We start from the raw sequence: 20449 nt of genomic DNA, 5'->3' as shown, positions 1-20449 counted from the left end.
TCTTGAGAAAGACAACAGCATCAGCTAGTCAGATTTTATTTCTATAAATTTTATGACTATGTAAAACACACACACACATTTACCATCCTCCCAGTCTATTTCAGCGTTTAAAGAATGACATTTCCTTATATATCTTTATTTTCAGTATCTTTTTATTTTGCTCATATAAAACTAGTTTGATGGCATTACTAAAATTATGTTTATACAGGAACTAGTTTTCTACCACCATGCATTTAGTATAGTAATTTACATTTTAATAGTGTTTTGTAAGAATTTCTTACTAGAACAAGACCATTTTCATTGCTTCACAAGAATTTGTAAAATTGATTTCCTTTTGAAAGATAAAAAAAAGTCCCATATTTTAGAGGAGAAAACAGAATTTGTAATTCATACTTTTCACAAGCAAAGGGAAATGTTTTCTAGAAATTAAAGTCACACCATTAACTCAACTCACCAGAAGCTGAATATACCATGCAAAATACTACAAAATACAACACAAAAATATCTCTAATTTTTAATATATTTTCATAATGTAATGTTGAGGAATGCTCTTTTTGTTTATTGGCTTAGTCTGGTGTGCCTATTGGTTTGCCAACTCTCTGAGACCAATCAGGTTGATTTTAATTGTAGATCCTAGCAAACTCAATTCACTGTCAAGTTTTATTTTTTTAGCTCTTGTAATTTCACTTCTATTTCAATCAATAAACCAGTCAGAAATACATGATCAGCTAAACATTTGCTTCTTCCCTTCCTTAAAAATTTTGAGATCTTGTTTCAGTATAATAATTCAAAATTATGTAAATTTATGTAAAATTTATTTCTTATATGAATTCTAAGGCCTTTTTTGTCTGTTGAGGAATACCACTGATTCTTATTTCATCAAATCTAGATCGATGAAATATAAATTCAAGTAGAATTTGAATCAAAAACAAAATGGGAAGAAACTGTAATGTATTTGGTTCTCACTAACTCAGCAACTTTTGGAATCTTTGTCAGAATTTTCCAGACCTATCATAAATACATATGCCTACACTCTCGGAGTGGTTGGTGTTAGGAAGGGCATCCAGCTGTAGAAACTCTACTAGATCAGATTGGAGTCTGGTTCGCCAAACCTCAGTCAAATCATCCAACCCATGCTAGCATGGAAAGCAGACATTAAACGATGATGATGATATATATATATATATATACTTTTATATCTAAAGGGCTGTCTAAAAGGATATGGTATCAGACTACCAGTTCAGTTTGTTATGTATTTAGATAAAAGATTTTCTTCTACATTCCACAGTTCTAGTTGTTGGAATACATATGAGATTATCTGGGAATGGTACTTGAAATAGACTAGTTTCTAATCCAAAGGGATATTTACATCACATTTACTCAATATAACTAAACACCAGCCTATAAAAACCTGTCACAGCTGCTAAGGAAACATGAATGAAGACAGTGCAACATTGCTATCATTGTATAAAATCATTGGTTACAAGATAACTTTATTTGACACAGTACAACATTATTCCAGCAATAGCACATGCAGAGTTTATTGCCTTCCCCAGAGATACAGTGCAGCTCTTGCATTTGAATATAAAATCACAAAACCCAGCCTCCAGTGTAACCCAAATTTTATTATATAAAATTTATATAATTTTCATGATGACATTTTTAGTTATAAAACTGTGCCATATATACTTGTGCAGCAACTGATGCATATATCATTTTCAACAAAAATTATAGAAAACATTACATAATTTATTCATTCATACAGCATTTGAATTAATAAATTCTTCACACGGAAACATTTTCAGTTTTTGCATGAAGAATTTTTTCTGATCAAAAAATTGTTTCCATAAATGTTTGCATATACAAAATGCAGTTTAATTTATTATATGCACTAATCTACGACCTTTTATTCAATCAGTTTGACTTTCCTCACTCATGATTTTTGCATACTATTCTGGCAGAGAAAAGTTCAGGTTTTCTTCCATAATGTCTAGGGACATTTAAAGAAGGTCTCAAAATGTTTATTAGTGTATTCCCCATGAAACTAGCATAAATCATCTCAAAAACATAGTTTTTAAATATGTTTAAGCTAAAGAGAAGAAATACTCAGTTGTTACTAATATTTTTGTCTTCATGATTATTGTCCTTATACACTCTTAGACCACTCAAATTATATGTCATTTAAATGTCTTTATTTTGTTCTTCCCTTAATTAACCCCTCTAAATTTTAAAATATTTTAACAACACTTTTTCTCTCTTTCTTGCAGCATACTTGAATATTGAGAACAAACCAGAGAGCAAAGTGGCAAATGTCGGAGAAGACACAAACTTTGTATGTATGCCAAATTCATTAGAACTAAAGAAGTTTGAAATTAAGTGGAAGCACAATGATGTAATACTTAATTTGACAAACACTGAAAAATACAAAACAAATGAACTAAAAACAAACATAACAATAAAATCTGTTACTTTTCAAGATGCAGGTGTTTATACCTGTATGGTAATACTGGACATGGACATGAAAATGTCAAAAGCAAATCTAACAGTAAAAGGTAAGAGACAAATTTGCCATCTCCTAACTTTCTTGATGTTAATGTTTCAATTTACTACAGATATCTAAAACAGTAATTGACAAAGATTTTGAGCCATTACTTTTTCAAACCTATAAACTTATACAAAATTCTTCTTTACCAACCACATTAAAGATAGTGTACAAAATAGTTGTCTTCACAATATCATGGATGATGATGGTCTAATGATGTTGAAACTAGTGGCAAGTAATTTTAAATTTGATTTGATATTCCAGTAATCTTACCTCCATTCAGACAACACTGTTTCTATTTTCATCCATGCTGGTTTACCAGAAATAGTTTCCTTATTTTATAGCACACCCATACTTCACTCATTTAATTTTAATATCTGTTAATAATTGTTTACCATTAAAAATCTGAATTATTATCCTCCTCATCATTATCATTTAATGTTCATCTTCCATGCTGGCATGGCTTAAGCAAAAGCAGAACTGGTATCCTTAAAACAAGATTGCTCTTAGTTTGCTTTAACTAGACATTTTTCTAGTTTATTTTAACAAAATTGCCTCTACTTTATTATAATTAGTTTGCTACTAGTTTATTATAATAAGAATGCTTCTTGTTTCTTATAACTAGATTGATTTTAGTGTGTTCTGTTAAACTCCTAAATTACATCTAATTTGTTATAACTAGATTGCTTCTAGTTTGTTATAACTAGATCAAGTGATTTTCTGATTTTAAGCACGATAACTATTTTATTAATATGATAGTTACTGTTTCTACATTGATGTATGATGAACTGGTGTAGATAACTGATGTACCTTACATAAAGAGATAGTTAAACACATTTGCATTAATGAATAGGATCTTTACCCAGCATGTTGTTGTGGTTACCCATATAGACATTCAGTATTTCAGTTTGAGTCAAAGCATTAACTGAAACTGACTTGAGATTTGAAATGTGTGGAGAGAACTGCTTTGAGAACTGTGTATGACACAAGTTTCATCAAGCAATTAGCATTCCATTTGGACTATGCTTTCTCATTGTGAACATTGCTCCAATGGAACCTATCTATCACGTCATATATATCCTTATTACCTATTATAATCAATGTCTTTACCATTTTTGCATGTAACAGCCAACGTTTCTATCATCTGATTATTATCATTAACCTTTTGTACTCACTATGGTTTTTGCATTCTCATTAATAATAAAGAATAATGAGGTTTTAAATGCTCAAATGATTTTTGATATTTTACAAATAGAAAAACTTAAGTAATTTTTAAACACACTGGATAAAAATAGATCAGACATGTAAAATTGGAAATAATATAACACAAGCATTAACTATGAAATTAATTTCCATATACAATACTAACAGTAGTAGACTGAAACTCTCCTGAAAAAGATGAATAATACCTTAATATTAGATTAATCAAGTAACAGTTATATGCCATAATCATGTAAACTAAGTTTATACCGGAGCTGTTGAGTTTGCTGCAGGACATAATAGGACTTCATTCACAGAGTCAATCCATACATTCAAAGAGGCACAAAACTGTAGAACTAATCAAACTGAAAAAGCACTATTTCCTGAGGTAACCTGAGACATCTCTTAACAGGTGATCAAAAGTGTTACCCAGTTGCTCTCAGTGGTAGATATTCTGCTTGAAAAATTCCCAAAATTCCCTAACACCCAAACATTGCAATGCATAAAACTTATCAGCTTCAGTTAGTTTCAGTCAGCTTTTGCAGAATAATTGCCCTTAAGGTGACAACCCTATTTCACCTCTCTAAACCACATTAACACTGGCAAAGTGGGCCTACAAACTGCAACAAGCTCAACTGCCTGATCAGATTTAAACAATGAAAACTAAGCTTACAAGTGTACATACAAATATAACAGTAATCATATTCCACAGCCACTATATCATCTGAAGGAGCGTATAAACATACTCTGTGTATGTGTTGAAAAACTCTGGGTAATGATGGAGTGAAACATTGATTGGCTTCTTTACCCTTCTCTCTCTCTCTCTCTATCTATCTCTCTCTATATATATATATCTCTCTATCTCTCTCTCAGTGTATATATTTACAAATATATGTGTGTGTGTATGTGTGTATATGCATATTATATACATATATTACACTCATAACAATATATACATATACACACACACACACATACATACACACATATAAATAATTTGTGAATTGAATCCCTTCAAGGTAGATGTCACATCTTATCTTTTAAATTGTATGGTTTACAAAATATACAAAATAATATTACTTACACTACATCTTAACTAGTTCCTATTTAATTCATTAATGTATATGTATACGTATATAAATTAATGTGTTGTTATATGATGATTTCAAAATCCTGAAGACTAGTCTGGTAAGTGCCATTATCTAGATATACACACACATGCACATATATATTTATATGTACATATATGTATATATCATCATCATCATGATCATCATACTTAATTTTCCATGCTGATATGGGTTGGACGGTTTGACACAGGCTTTTACAGGACTTAGAAAAACTGAAGAAGTGCTGCAATAAGTGTGTGAATCTAAGAGAGAAATATATTGAATAAAATCATAATTAACTAATTAATTCTTTAGTATTTTCTTTTTTACCCAAAGTCAGAAACTTTTCATCCCCCCTCATATATATATATATATATAAATATATATAAATATATATATATTCTTCATGTCTATTTTGGCATGTTTTCTACAGCTGGATGCTCTTTCTAATGCCAACTACTTCACAGAGTGTATTGGGTGTTTTTTATGTGGCACAGGCACTTTTACGTGGCACCATTATGAGCACTTTTATGTGGCACCAGCATGGGCGCTTCTACATGGTGCCCACATCCACAATCCCACAAAACTAGGACCCTTCTGCTGAGAGAGGAATGTAGAGGACATATCTGTATGTATGGACAGCCACAATTTTACTTAGCTTGACATGCCTCCTCAAGCACAGCAAACCACTAGAAGTCTCGGTCCTTTGTCATCTCTGTGAGGCCCAAAGTTTGAAGGTCCTTTCTCACCACTTCATCCCATGTCTTTCAGGGTCGATCTTTTCCACACATTTCCATGACAATTAGAGATCAGTACTTCTTGATGCAGTTGTCCCTATCCATATGCATCACATGACCATATCAACTCAGTCTTCTCTATTGCACACTACATCTGATGCTTCGTATATCCAATTTTTCTCCCAAACCACTTACGCTCTGTCTTACATGCACACTGACATTACCTGTTCAGTGGAGCATATTGACTTAATTTCTTTCAAGCCTTTACATCTTCTCCACAGTCACAGCTCGTGTCTCACTGCCATGTAGCATAGCTGTTTATATGCAACATCATACAAGCTTCCTTTCACTCTAAGAGAGAGGCCTTTTGTTACTAACAAAGGTAATTGCTCTCTGAACTTTGCCTAGCTCATTCTTATTCTAGCAACCATGCTTTCAGAACTACCTTCTCCACTGCTAACTTAGCTATCTAAGTAATAGAAACTATCTTCTACATCTAAGGATTCCCCAGACATTTGAATGATTGTACTTTCTGTACATTCTTAGTGTTTAATGTACCTACACATCTGCCACACACAATGACTGCTTTCCCTGTTAATCTTCCTGTGATACCACTGCATCACTTATGTGTCCATAGCTTGCACTGGGTACACTGCATGGAGTTTCTCCTGACACCATTTCTACATCTTGACCAGGGCAATTTCCTTGTAGGGATCAGTGAGTTGACTTTTCTTACGTACTTGGACTTTGGTCTTTGCTAAATTAATTCTAAGGCTCTTTAATTTCAACCTTGCTTCCACACCTGAAATTGCTTCTCTATTTCTGGTAGTGATTCAGCAATAAGAGCAAGGTCATCAGCATAGAGGAGCTTCATAGTCATAATCCGAATTTTGTTTATATATCTATCAATTTTCAAATTCAGTCATTCTTTTGGCAGTGTCTTTTTTCCTCTCAAACATTCTTTACATTCTGCAACCTCTCATAGTATTATTTCGTTTCCAGAAATACTTTTCGTCAAGAACATCTTGATTCATATTGACATGTTACTTTGTATCCAGAACATCTTACTCCACTGATATTCACTTCATAAAAAATTTCCAAACCTCTTACTTTTTTCTTGCTACACATACCTATCTGTCTGATATTATACCCTGTTCCCTCATTTCTTCTGTCCTTTCCAGACTTGTTCTTTCATATTGATGTCTCTATGTAAAGTACTATTTCATCATAATTTCACTTTCTATTTAGTCTTGTTCCAACTACAGTTGTGGCCTGTGGCTAATAGTAGGTTGAGAAATACATCTAGATTATAGGTCTATTTCTACTCTTCCTTCTTATAAACATCACCACCAAGAACTTCTCTGAAAATATATCTAGCAAAAGGGTCATTCTTATCTTCCTTCTGCATTTATGTATGTATGTGCATGCGTATATATATGTATGTATATACATATGTAAGTAGGTATATATTTGTGTTATTGTTATATATATATATATATATATATATATATATATATATACACATATCTAATACACACACACACGTATATGTATATATATTTCTCATAGACATATATGTGTGCAAACTAATGAATTTGTCAAGTTGTGGCTTATGCAGTCATATACAAAAGAAGCAGAACAAACCATAACTACCAAATATAACTAAGGATTATTTTGATCCAAACTTGTCGAAGATAACGAAAGCAATAACAAATGAAGTTAACAATAAATACAGTAATGGAAAATCTTTTCTTAAGAATTCCTCAAATAAATAATTTTGTGTCTATTATTACCTGAACTAGTGGTAAATGTCAGCACAATTCAATAATTCAGACAGATATTTTTATGATACTCTAATTTTGCTTCAAAAATTGACACCAGCCAAGTGAACAACAGCAAAATACCTTGTAATCAAACTAACTTTCAATCACATTGTATTGAAAACTTAAATATAGATAGGCAGGATCGATATGATATAACATGTCACCTAATAAAACATGTTCATGTTGGTGATTATATCGCATTGTGTTTTGTGGCTACTGATATATTTTGGTAAATTACATGGTCTACTATAAGTAGTTAAGATGGGGTTAACATCCCAGACTATGTAACACAAAGCAAAATGCATCCTTGAAAGAAGTACCTTATTGTAATTTAATTAAATAACTTTACAAGTCTAAAAGCATCCACTGAGGTGCAGTTTTGTGCATGTCTTGCCCATGTTTTGAATACTACTAGTGTGTCCATCTTTTAAACAGTTGTCCATATGCTGATTTTAGCCCAACACTGCATATTAGAGAATTACTCATCATACATCTTATAGTAGCAAACTTAGCAACCTGATCTTTTATATCTATAGTAGATCTCACAAGGTAGTGATTATCCCAGGGCTCGATTGGAAGACACTTGCCCAATGTCCCACACAGTGAGACTGAATCTGGAACCACATGTCTCTAAAACGAACTTCTTCACAACGGTGCATTATCAGTCACAGACCAATGACAGAAACAAGTAAAAGAATGAAAGAATGTTTTCATAATACAAACATGCAAATTCCAAGTAAATATGGTTAATACAAAACCAATATGGAAACTTTGTGATGAAAACTAAATAACATGGCCTGATGGCTTAATTGCTACTGTCATTCAGTCCCCACATCAGTTCCTATTCTAGAAGACATATGATCAATCAAAGATACTGAAGTTGCAACCATTGCACCATCGTTATTTTTATTTTTCATTAGTTTTCTTTTTTTAAATGTATCTGGGACCTGATGTTGTAGTTCAGTAATGTACTGCCATTAAGTGTTGCATATTGGAAGAAATTCTATTCTTTTGACTGCATTCATTCATTTCTTTTATATTTCCAATATTCAATACACACATATAGACAATTGATTGATGATTAAAGAGTGAGCAGGGAATAGCATTGCTTCTCATGCCAGATTGATATGACTCTCTACAAGTAACAGAAACAGCATGAAAATCATATTAAAATAACAATACATATGTCAAGTTAGATGAAAGATGATGGAAAGTAAGAAAATTTTCGAAATTCTATATCAATAACAAATGGGATTGAAAAGAATTGATGGGAAAATAACAAAGTTTTCTATTTACATTTGAAATAACAGCTTCAACTAAAAAGTAAACAGTACAAAACGTAAAATTTAGCTTGCTTTCAATTCCCAAGTTATTGTAGTTATTTAACCTTAGGTTACTCATAACCATTTCTCTCCTAAGACCGAGAAAAAATATCTAATATTGGCCACTCTTAAGTTTCAAACGTGTTTCAACACCTCAACAAATAAGGTAAGTTAATGAGGGTCTAACTAAATGTAATATTACAATCACTGAAGCTATTGACCTTACCACAAATAGAGACCAGTAATGAAGAGGATTGGTCCAGCACAGCATTCTTTTAGTGTCATGGTCTATCCCTTATAAATTACATACAAAGAAGAAAAAATATATAGCACTACATTAACCAATATATCCTTACTGTTTTTAGGACAAAAAGTATGTGATTTGAAACAGATTTGGCTACTATTTCACACAACTGTATAAATGTTGCCTTGTTAACTCAGAGATAGTTTATTGTTGATAAAGTAGGAAGAGCCACTAATGAAAATGTTCTTTGAGTGTAGAGTAAGAAAGCTTGTCTTTATGCTGTATTCAGTAACAGGTTGTGCTAGTGGTCGACTCGCATTTGCAAATGTAACATTATACCTCCATGCTCTGATGTGCAACCATGTGTTTTTAATGCAATGCATATGTTTATCACCATTTAGTTTGTGCAAAATAGCCTGTTCAGACTCCTGTACAGCGAAGCATCTAATGCACCTGTATACAGGCACACACAAATATACATATTTATCAGATGTATCACTCACATTTTTAATTACATATATATATATGCTCACAGATACACAACCATGCACACATAAATATTCACACACACAGAGACATATATATATATATATATATATATATATATATACGTATATGCATGCATATATATATTTATTTATCTCTCAATCTAACTCTCTCTCTCTCTCTCTCTCTCTGTGTATGAAAGAGAAAGACAGAAAGAAAAAGTAAAAGAGAGTTTGCTTTTGATGTAGCAGTTAACAGAGCTACTTCAAACAGGAATTCTGAACTTATCAGAAACAGCAACAATAGTCAGACTACGCATATTAGCTTCGGTTCGTAGCCAATCTAGAAGGCGAATAACACAAATGTCACATCTTTATGGCTGTAAAAGCCCTAGCTTGTCGTTTTATGGTTGCTTTTAACCTAAAGTATGCAATTGTTTCATACAACTCTAGGATACATATATATTAATACACACATGTGTGGGCACAAACATATGTGTGTATGCATGTCCATATGTTAAAGTGTATATGTATGAATGTGTGTGTGTATATATATATATATATATATAAACTTACATACGCATATATATATATCATATATGTGTGTATGTATATATATATATATATATATATATATATAAATTTACATACGCATATATATATATATATCATATATGTGTGTGTGTGTATATATATGTATATATATATTTATATATATTTATATACCACCATGGAAAGCTTGCATAAAATGATGATGATGATGATGATATTGTTGACGGTGATGGCAGCAATCATGTTGCTCATATAAATATATGTACATACATGTGTATTGTGTGCATTTATAATCATACCTTTGTGTGTGTGTGTGTGTGTGTGTATGTGTGTGTTATATAGACACACATATGCATATATATATATATATATACACACACACATATATTTTTCTACACATACACACACATGCATACACACAATATGTATATATGAGTGCAAACTAGCTGGTTGAGGAGTTTACTAGCAAGGCAAGCCGTAGAGTTATCATTTCTGATCTTCATACAAGACAAATGTTATTGATATGTTTACATACATATAGATAGATAGACAGAGAAAGAGAGAGACCTAGAAAGATAGATAGATGTGTAGTTGAGCGTACACAAGTGTGTGTGTGTGTGCGTGGGCATGCATATGTGTGTAAGTGTGTGTGTATCAATGTATACATGTGTGTGCCTGTTTGTAGTTGTATATATAATAGCCATCATGGAAAGTGGACGTTAAACAACGATGATGATACCTATGCAAGTATTTATGCATGCAAAAGAAAGTTACATAGAATATGTGAATCTATCTGCGTTTGAGCTATAAATATTGCCTATTTTTGCAAAGTTTACATTTGAAAAAATAATACTGATAGTTTATATATAACTATTTTCATATATATATATATATATTTATAAACGTATATATGTATGTTAAAGTAGTGAGGAAAGGCAAACAATTAGACAAAACATCATATGGACGTTTAATTTAATTTAATTCAATCTAATTTAGCTACATAACAAATGGTAAAAAAAAATAATCTATGACAGCTGTTTCTGGGATATCCCTGCTATTGGGGCTTAGTATTGAGCGAAGATTCTATAAGTTGGGTATTCTGTCATTGGAGAGTTATAAGTTAGACAGTGGAAGAATGTTCCTCATCAATGATATTTGTTGTGGTTCATTATGCCCAAGAGTGTGGGAGGGTCCGATGTAGTTAGATCAAGTATTCTTTAGATGAATCCATGATCAGAAAGGATGGTCAGATCGTACACCATGGTAAGAGGAAGGAAAGAATGCTTATGCAATACTCCATAAGTGAATGCTAGCAGTTCCAAAGTTGTGCAAATACCAAGAGGAGAAATAAATAATGCATTCTGGTGAGAGAACGATAAATAGGTAAGAGCTTGGTACTATATATATACTATTCAGTATAGTGAGGGATATATATATATATATATATATACGTATAGATACACACAGAAGACTCTCTCAATGTGACAGGTCAGCTACTTGGAAAGGCTGAAGAAATTAAGACTCATCTCCCTAAAACAAAGGCAGAAAAGACATTCAGTGATATACATCTGGAAAATCATGGAAAGACTTGTACCAAACTTTGGTAGTGAAAGCTACACAAACACCAGAATGAGGCACCACTGCATAGTGCCAAAGATTTAACATCACCATGAAGATACAGCCTGGGTTTCAAGGGCTCACCACTCTTCAGTACCCTCCCTAAAAGCATGGGGTAGATATAGGTGTCGTCAAAACAACACTGGATCTCCAGCTGTGAAGAGTTCCAGATGAATTTAACTTATGGCAAGAAATGCAAATGATGGCAGCAATATCAAAGTCCCTTATTCACCAAATGTCAAATATCAGGGGAGATTTTTAAGTAAATGAAAGTGTAGAAAAATTAACAATGATGCCCCAGTATGGCCACAGCTCTCGAGCTGAAACTAGTAAAAAACTAAAAGAGTATATATATATATACCTGGGACGTAGTCAGTCCACCTGTGCATACCTTCCTTCTTGTGACACTTGTGAAGACCTGTTGAGGCAAGTGAAAATCAAAAAAAATCAAAACAAATCAAAATAGATGAACATCAATGGAATTTGTATCTTTGTGGTACCAGTGCCGGTGGCACGTGACACACAAGAAAACCATCCGAATGTGGCCGTAGCCAGTACCGCATCGACTGGCCTCCGTGCTGTGGGCACGTAACAAGCACCATCCGATCGTGGCCGTTTGCCAGCCTCATCTGGCACCTGTGTCGGTGGCACATAAAAACACCATCCGAGTGTGGCCGTCTGCCAGCCTCGTCTGGCACCTGTGTCGGTGGCACATAAAAAACACCATCCGAGCGTGGCCGTTTGCCAGCCTCGTCTGGCACCTGTGTCGGTGGCACATAAAATCACCCACTACACTCTCGGAGTGGTTGGCGTTAGGAAGGGCATCCAGCTGTAGAAACACTGCCAGATCTGACTGGACTGGTGCAGCTTTCGGGCTCCCCAGACCCCAGTTGAACCGTCCAACCCATGCTAGCATGGAAAGCGGACGTTAAATGATGATGATGATGATGATGATGATATATAAGTGTGTGTGTGTGTGTGACCTTCATCATCATTTAATGTCCATTTTCCATGCTTGCATGAGTTGGACAGTTTGACAAGATTTAATGAGCCAGGACTTCATTGAGCACCATGTCTGCTTTAGCAAGCTTTTTATAACTGGATGCCCTTCCTAACACCAACCCCATTACAGTGTGTACTGTATGCTTTTCTTTGCGCCACTAGCACTAGTCGGGTTGCCAAGTAACATACAAGGAACAAAAAATCAAGAAAAAGGCAAAAGAGGGAAAAGCCCTCTCAGATAAGTGGGAGTAGTATTTGAGAGGGCAAAAAGGTGATTATTTATGCCAGAGACAAGCAGAGGTAGAGAAGATACATGGCTGCTTCCCATTTAAATGAGAATGGATAGGAGTATCTGGGAAAAGGTAAGATGATAGTGTCAGGGCAGAGCTCTCAAGAAGCAAGAGATGATACAAGCAGTGGATCAGGAAGTGCTGAGTTTCAAAAAGATTTTCAATTGCAGTCTGAAGGACACCAACTCTATCGAGAAAACCAGAATTGACTAGGAAGGCTGGTTGAAAGCTGTAGTCAAATTTGAGTTACCAAGAATATTCAAGGCTTGGCCCTACCAAAAAAGGATCCTCTTCAGATTCCACTGGTAACTGTTCATCTATGAAGTTTTCTATGACAGTAGCAGGATATTTGGAGCATCTGTTGATCAGCTACCTTTGCAGATGACTAGGTTTACCACACAACTAAAATGGTATTGAGCTGTACAAAAGCAGTGCAGCAAGCTCAGACTTCCCTGTGTCAGGGAGTTAAATCGTGGTAGCACAGGTAGGAGAACACTTCAAGTACATCAGTTTAAGGGACACTAAAGCACCAGGTGCAGGGATTTCAGTAAAAACAAGAAGGAAATGGAAAACACTATTTTCTTGATAGCGTGATACCAGGCAAGCCAGACTCAAAAGTACAGCTGCAACCCAGTATGACAGAGTTAGCAGGAAGAAATGGTGGAAGCTACACCATTATCCATTCGAACACATTTCTCTCCTGTGACATCACAATTTTCTCTCACACACTGTCTTGCAATCCGAAATACCTCAGTTCTTTGGTCCTCATGTCTCTGGACATTGGCAAACTTCTTCTTTTCCGCTTCACTCTTGGCTATGTATACCTGCCGCCCAGCCTCCCTTCTGGCTACCTGGTACTGTTCCCTGCTACCACCATCCTTCCAGGCTTTCCAGGCCTCTTTCTTTGCCCTAACGGCTTTGTCTACCGTTCTGTTTCTTTGCCCTAACGGCTTTGTCTACTGTTCTGTTTCTTTGCCTTAACAGCTGTGCATATGTGCATATGTATGTGCATATTTGTCTAGCCCATGCTAGTCTAGTAAAACCCCCATAAATTGAGCAATTGATATACCTACACATAAACATATATATATTGATATGGCTCTCTCTCTCTCTCTCTTCCTTTCTCTCTATCTATTTGTGTGTTTGTGTAGATACACCTGCATATATGTAAGCAAGATCTCTCTCTCTCTCCCTTGCAAACACATCATTTTCTTCATATAAAACATAATGTTGTGGCACAGTGATGTACTGTCATTTAGTGTAACATATTGGAAGAAATTCCATTCTTTTAACTAAGTTCATTCATTTACTTTCCATTTCCAACATTCAATACTCACATATAAACAATTGATTGACAACTAAAGACTACACAGGGAATAGCACTGTTTCTCTTGCCAAATTGATATGGTTCTCTACAATATCAAAATCATATAAAAACAACAACACATTTTTCAAATTAAATGAAAGATGATGGAAAGTTAAGAAAATTCTTGAAATTCCATATGAATAACAAATTTGATTGAAAAGAATTGATGGGAAAATAACAAAATTTTCTTTTTACATTTGAAATAACAGCTTCAACTAAAAACTAAACAGAGCAAAATCTAAAGTTTAGCTTGCTAGCTATTCCCAATGTTGTAACAGAGTTTGTCCTAATAGTTGTTATTATTGTAGTTGCTGTTTAGCCTTAAGCTATCCATGATCAAGCAGATATATGATCAAATGTATTCCATCCATGAACGTATATATATATAAAAGTACATTACTGAAAACATCTATCTTTTATTCATGACAGTAGATGCTTATTTGAGGGAAGTATGACTACTATGTATAGCAGGTCAATGAATCACATACAGGTTCCCCTTTTTGACTCATTTTGTATTGGTAATAAATTATTTAAGAAGAAGGGAAAAAAATTCATGACTCACCAGTTGCTAATATGTTGATCAACAGAATAAACAAACTAAATTACAGAAACAAAAAAGACCAGCTCAGAGTATTCCAAATGATAAATTCTTTATTTTAGTTTTCTGAGAAGAAAATAATTAGAAATATTTTTAAGTATGTAAAAATATTATTCATATATGTCTAAAACTAAAGAGGATTTTTTGTTTCAAAATCAAATTTTCCATTGTAAATTTCTCTTCCAAAATAAATTTGAATCCTAATTTCAGAGTGTAAATCTCACATTTTCATTTGCTCTATGAGCAAAGTTAATAATACTAATTAGTTAAATATTTTATTCGGTTAGAAATTGTATATTTCCTATTCTGAATAATTTGATATTAGAAATCAGATCAACCTCTCTCATTGGCAATCTAACCTATTGCATGAATTTGGAAACACATTCAAACCTTGTTGAAAAGAACTAAGAGAAATAGGCATCTTCACATCAAAAGAAAATGTCAGGGGTACTGATAGAAATGGTAAAAATAATTTCATTATTCATACATTAAACAACTTTATTATGATGATTTTTCAAATTTTTCTTTTTTAATCTGGTCTCATTTGAGTAGATATTTGTCCACATTTATTGAAAAGCTAAATGAAAAGGGCTGAAAAGTTTTCATATAATTGAATCATTCAGCAATGGAAAAGAAATGGTAATATTTTACAACTGGAACAGTTTCCTCAGTTCACAGAATTTCTCTACCATTAATGAGATGGAAAAGATAATAAACTAAAGAATAACATTTGTTTGTTTTGTCTTCAATTTCAGATATATTTTTATAGATTATAGTTATATCATTTTTGCATATTAAATTAAAGAAAAAAAAGAAAACTTTTTAAGAACTCCATGGTAAATTATAGATAGCGAGGAAGAATGCTTGAAGTCATTGACATTTGGTTATTCTAGAATTAAGTTCCTATGTGTTTTTAATTTCTGTTCCCATAAATATTTAATTCCATCAAAAGATACAACTCCTGTAGTTCAAAACAATTTAATAAATTGTGAAAAATGCTATGAAAATTATATAGAGTAATGCATGAACATAATACTGTTGTTTCAAGACAATGAGAAACACTATGAAGTCACTCATTCTTGTAGAACTAGTAGCCAAATCTCACTCAAATAACATTCTACTGTCTTAAAAAAACAAAACATTGGCTGATGTAATCCTTCCAAAAAAAGGTGATATGGTCAACTGGAATACTTTTGATCATAGATTTGTTCAGTCAGATGTTACATAGGGTTAAAAACAACAAAACAACTGATATTTTTCCTGTAAATAATAAATTGCTTGTTATCAATCATCATCATCATCCTTGTGGAATTGTATCATACTCTTGATTGATTAAATTCACTTCAAAGCTTTGTTTAAATAGCATTTTAATATAAAAAATACAAGCTAGAGTGAAACGAACAGAAAAAGCTACTTATAGAAAATAATAGAAAATGAAAAACAAAAAACAAAAAATTTATTATTGAGTTAATGCAACAAACAACTTGCAAATAGAGATCATATGAAGCTATAATACTTAACAGAAACATGAGTGACAGAGAGGAGAACATTCCAATATTAGTGGAAAGTTCAAATTAGAAATTTGAAAAAAGTATTTGAGCTGTTTTTTTTTTTACTTATTTAAGTCTACAAGAGCCCTAGAAAAAAAGTTGTATTGTCATTTCCAAGAAACAATCTTAGTATGTGAAGTGGACTGGGATCCAGGATTGAATGTCTGATTATTTCTATACAGGCTTAAGATCGGTACATAAATCTCATACAAGAATCTTCTTCAATCTTTATCTCCAAATAATAGTTAGTAGCTAAGGAACCACAATGAAGAAAATTTGTTAGATGTGACTTTAAATAGTGTTTGGAAACTCATGTCTAGCAAATGGTGAATAGTAATTTTCTCATTTCCACGTATCATTTCTCTGCTTTAAAAATTTTTCAAACTAAATTTAAGTATCAGATGCAACTAGTAAAGCACTACAAATGCTTTGCAGAATAAAAAAAATGTGCTTTAACATATTGAGTGCCACCTTTATAAAGAGATGACCCGATATTAATTAAGTTAGGTCACATCAAATAATTGATAAAGGATAATGATATGTGTATGAAATGAAAGTGGAAACACATTCAAACTATGCCAACCTGAAAAATAAAACGCTATCATTGATAAGGTGGATGATGATGGAAAAAGAAGATGGAAAGGAAAAAGAATGAAGACACTGGTTATGCTAAGAATATTCTAGTTTGTTACACAATGTAACAATAACAATGGTGAAAAGTACCTTAAGAAGTTGGAAAGTGTTCAACTAACACATGTACGGTGTTCTTGAAGGTACTACTCTATCCCTTCACCTCATGCAAAATACTGTGTACATAACCATAGTGATGGATTACATTTAAAGCTCATGCAAACCATTCTGTTATGGTATTGATATTTTATGACTCAGCTAGTCAATTTCTCTTTTATATTAACTACAATTAATTTAATTGGTCTTTATATGGTTACTAGGATGTGCTTTATTAATTCTGATTTGCTGATTGGTAATATTTGAACTCAGTATAGTGAGGTACAAAACTATGATAAAATATATTCCAATAGACCATGTTATGTCTATCTCTAAAACATTTAAATTAACTTTAACACTTAAAAGATTATTTAGAAAGTTAAAATAGAAAATATCATGGGAATTCTGTACAAAATATATAGTAAAAAGAAAAAGTGATTGAATATAATATCATGTGGTTTGGATAAAAAGGGAAAAGCTATCTTAGAGATATTTTATTTTCAGTTTTTGTGAAACCTGATATTGAACAAATATCTTCACTTGTTTCAGATACAAATATCACAAAATTGGATGAATTTTACACAATGCCATAATAATGTACTCCTCATAAATATTAATGGTATTTTCTTTAAAAGGATTATCCTAGTGAAATAATAGATAAAACCAGGAGGTTACATGTACTTTTCATACTTTGTTTTTAATTCATGTATCTTCACAAAATCAATGCCTGCTACCTTAATATTATGATAATGATCTTCCTTATCAGCTTCTTAGCTACTGTCAATATAATTAGTAAATATGCTGGTTTCTCTTGAGGAGGAGCAAAGGCTTCATATAGAAAATTGTCGTGTTTTTCCTCAACGGCATGTGAAGTGAAATTACTACATCTGGGGATTTATCTCATAACCCTACATTTCCTGTTCTGTCACCTCCATTAATCATTGATATGCATTTGCTTGACCATTCTAGAAATGGTAACCAAATTTACAACAATTCACAATATATTTCAAAAATAGAAAAGATACATAGAACAGTATAATCCAAGATTACAAAAGGACAGATCATCGTGTCTAGATCATCATCACCATAATCATTGTTTTAACATCACTTTTCCATGCTGGCATGGGTGGAGATTGGAATTCATTGAAGCAGATTTTCTACAGCCAGATGCCCTTCCTGCCTTCACTTGTTTCCAAGAGAGATAATATTTCCCCCATGGCCTGACATATTTTTCACAAAGGAATTACAATGCTTTGATTAGTTTGGGTTTATAGTAAAAGACACTTACCCAAGATTCCACATAGACTGGAACTGAGTTCAAAACTACATGGTTGGGAAGCAAGTTTCTTAAACACACAGACATTTGTAAGACTGTGACTGTGATTATTACCATGCTCGATCAGAGTTAGCATGGGACCAAACAAGAACAAACTGCTTGATGTGTTAGTGTTTTAAGTGCTAAGCCTAAAAATTAAAATGTTGGGTACAATGACACAGAAATAATGGTTTATTATCATCATCATCATCATTAGTTCAATATCCATTTTTCTATGTTTGCATTGGAGATGTACTTGCATAGCAAGTGATTTGATCTGAGATCGTGTGCTGAAACGAAAACAATTGCAGCGTGGAATGTGCAAACACCTTCCACGCTGCAATTGTTTTATGTTTGCATTGGCCAGACAAAATTTGTTGTGCAGATTTCTATTGCCAAACTCTACCTGTTTCCATGCAAACTAATATTTCTCCATTAACAGCCATATTTTTATGGAAGATTGGAAATAACCAGTATTATTTGTATGATGATGATGCTTATTTGTGTGTGTATGTACATGTATATATATACATATATGTATATATATATTATACATATATATACATGTGGCACCATGTAAAAGCGCCCATGCGGTGCCACCTAAAAGTACCTTGCACACTTTGTAAAGTGGTTGGCATTAGAAGAAAATTAGATTACTGTAGTATCTCCAGGATTTTTCAAATTTTAATATACCACATTAGATTCAAAAGTTTCATTAAAGATGTCTTCTCTGATTCCCTTTTAGGTAGTTCAAAACTATCACAATTCATAAAGGATCTCATTCAATGTTTACATTAGACTGCACTTACCCCTTGACCAGTTCATGTCACTTCACACAGTTTTTCACTTGAGTAACCTTTCATGTAAGCATCTTCTGAAGCAAGTGTGGAGTGTAATTCTATTGCATTAACCTAGATGGCTTTTACATTTCCACACATGCATGTTTGCATTTGTATGAGTCACTCAATGGGATCCATTGCTAGAAATATAAAAAGGAGAGAAATTAAAGAAATTCCAAATGCACCTAAAGAAATGGATTGATAATTATTAAGCAGTATATATATATATTATAATTAGTAAATATTTCTTATCTAGTTTGTTCGGTTTAGAAAGAGAAATGACTCACTAAAATATATATCACATGTATACTAACATAAATATGTGTATTTTTCTGATATACTTAAGTAAACATGGACTCAGATGTAAAAACTGATGAAAATTTTCTTTTTCATACAGTTCATCATCCTACTGAAATAGAGACTCAGCTCTATCCTGGATAGCAACCAAGTCTCCTCAACTCAGCAATCTTAAATGAAGAAAGACACATTGAATAATATGGTCTTCTTGCTCTATGTGGGAATGTAAAATGGGAAGGTCGTGACTAGAATTCCTTCGGTCACAAGTGTTCAATCCAGGTTGAACAACCAAAGTTACATACCTGTATAAAAGACCATGGTGTTTCTAAACACATTTTTTAAGATAGAGAAGATATGCCGGAGGTATAAGAAACATATATTCATGTATGTTTGAATACATGCACATATATAAACATGCATACATAGACATGGAATCATAAAGGCATATATATATGTATATGTATATATATGTATTATGTCCATGGCCAAGGCACTCAACTTTCTGCTGCAGGCATTAGCATGAATTAAGAAGTTCAATTTTACCTACATAACTTCAGGTTCAATTTCCCAGCAGGGCACTATGGGCAAGCGTCTTTTTCCCATGTTTTTTTATCAACCAGGTCGACCAAAACGTTGTAAGAAAAATTGGTTAGCAGAAATCATGTGGAAGTCAGTTGGAGGAATTGTTCCTATTCTTGGGTGGTAGACATAATTTGTCTCTTGATTTAACGTCACAAATTGATTCTTTGAACCCTTTAACAGTGTCACTTTTGTTGCAAGCATGTGGGCTGGATTTCAAGTCCGAGAGATAACTTCTTCCCTTCTTTGCACAAGT

General features: G+C 33.0%; 1 protein-coding gene across 6 annotated transcripts in view; it reads left to right on the top strand.

Annotated features, from left to right (window-relative positions):
* LOC115216671 (neuroglian-like) overlaps positions 1-20449 on the top strand; it is an 826540-nt gene that overhangs the window by 594024 nt on the left and 212067 nt on the right. For all 6 annotated transcript variants that reach the window (XM_036511459.1, XM_036511421.1, XM_036511285.1 and 3 more), the window contains one exon: positions 2268-2552. In XM_036511459.1, coding sequence (XP_036367352.1) covers positions 2268-2552 — 285 coding nt within the window. The remainder of the gene's footprint in view (positions 1-2267; positions 2553-20449) is intronic.

The sequence above is a fragment of the Octopus sinensis genome, linkage group LG1 (assembly GCF_006345805.1).
Source record: "Octopus sinensis linkage group LG1, ASM634580v1, whole genome shotgun sequence".
NCBI lineage: Eukaryota > Metazoa > Mollusca > Cephalopoda > Octopoda > Octopodidae > Octopus > Octopus sinensis.
The sequence above is the reverse complement of the archived record's forward strand: the minus strand, read 5'-3'. Positions and strand labels throughout refer to the sequence as shown.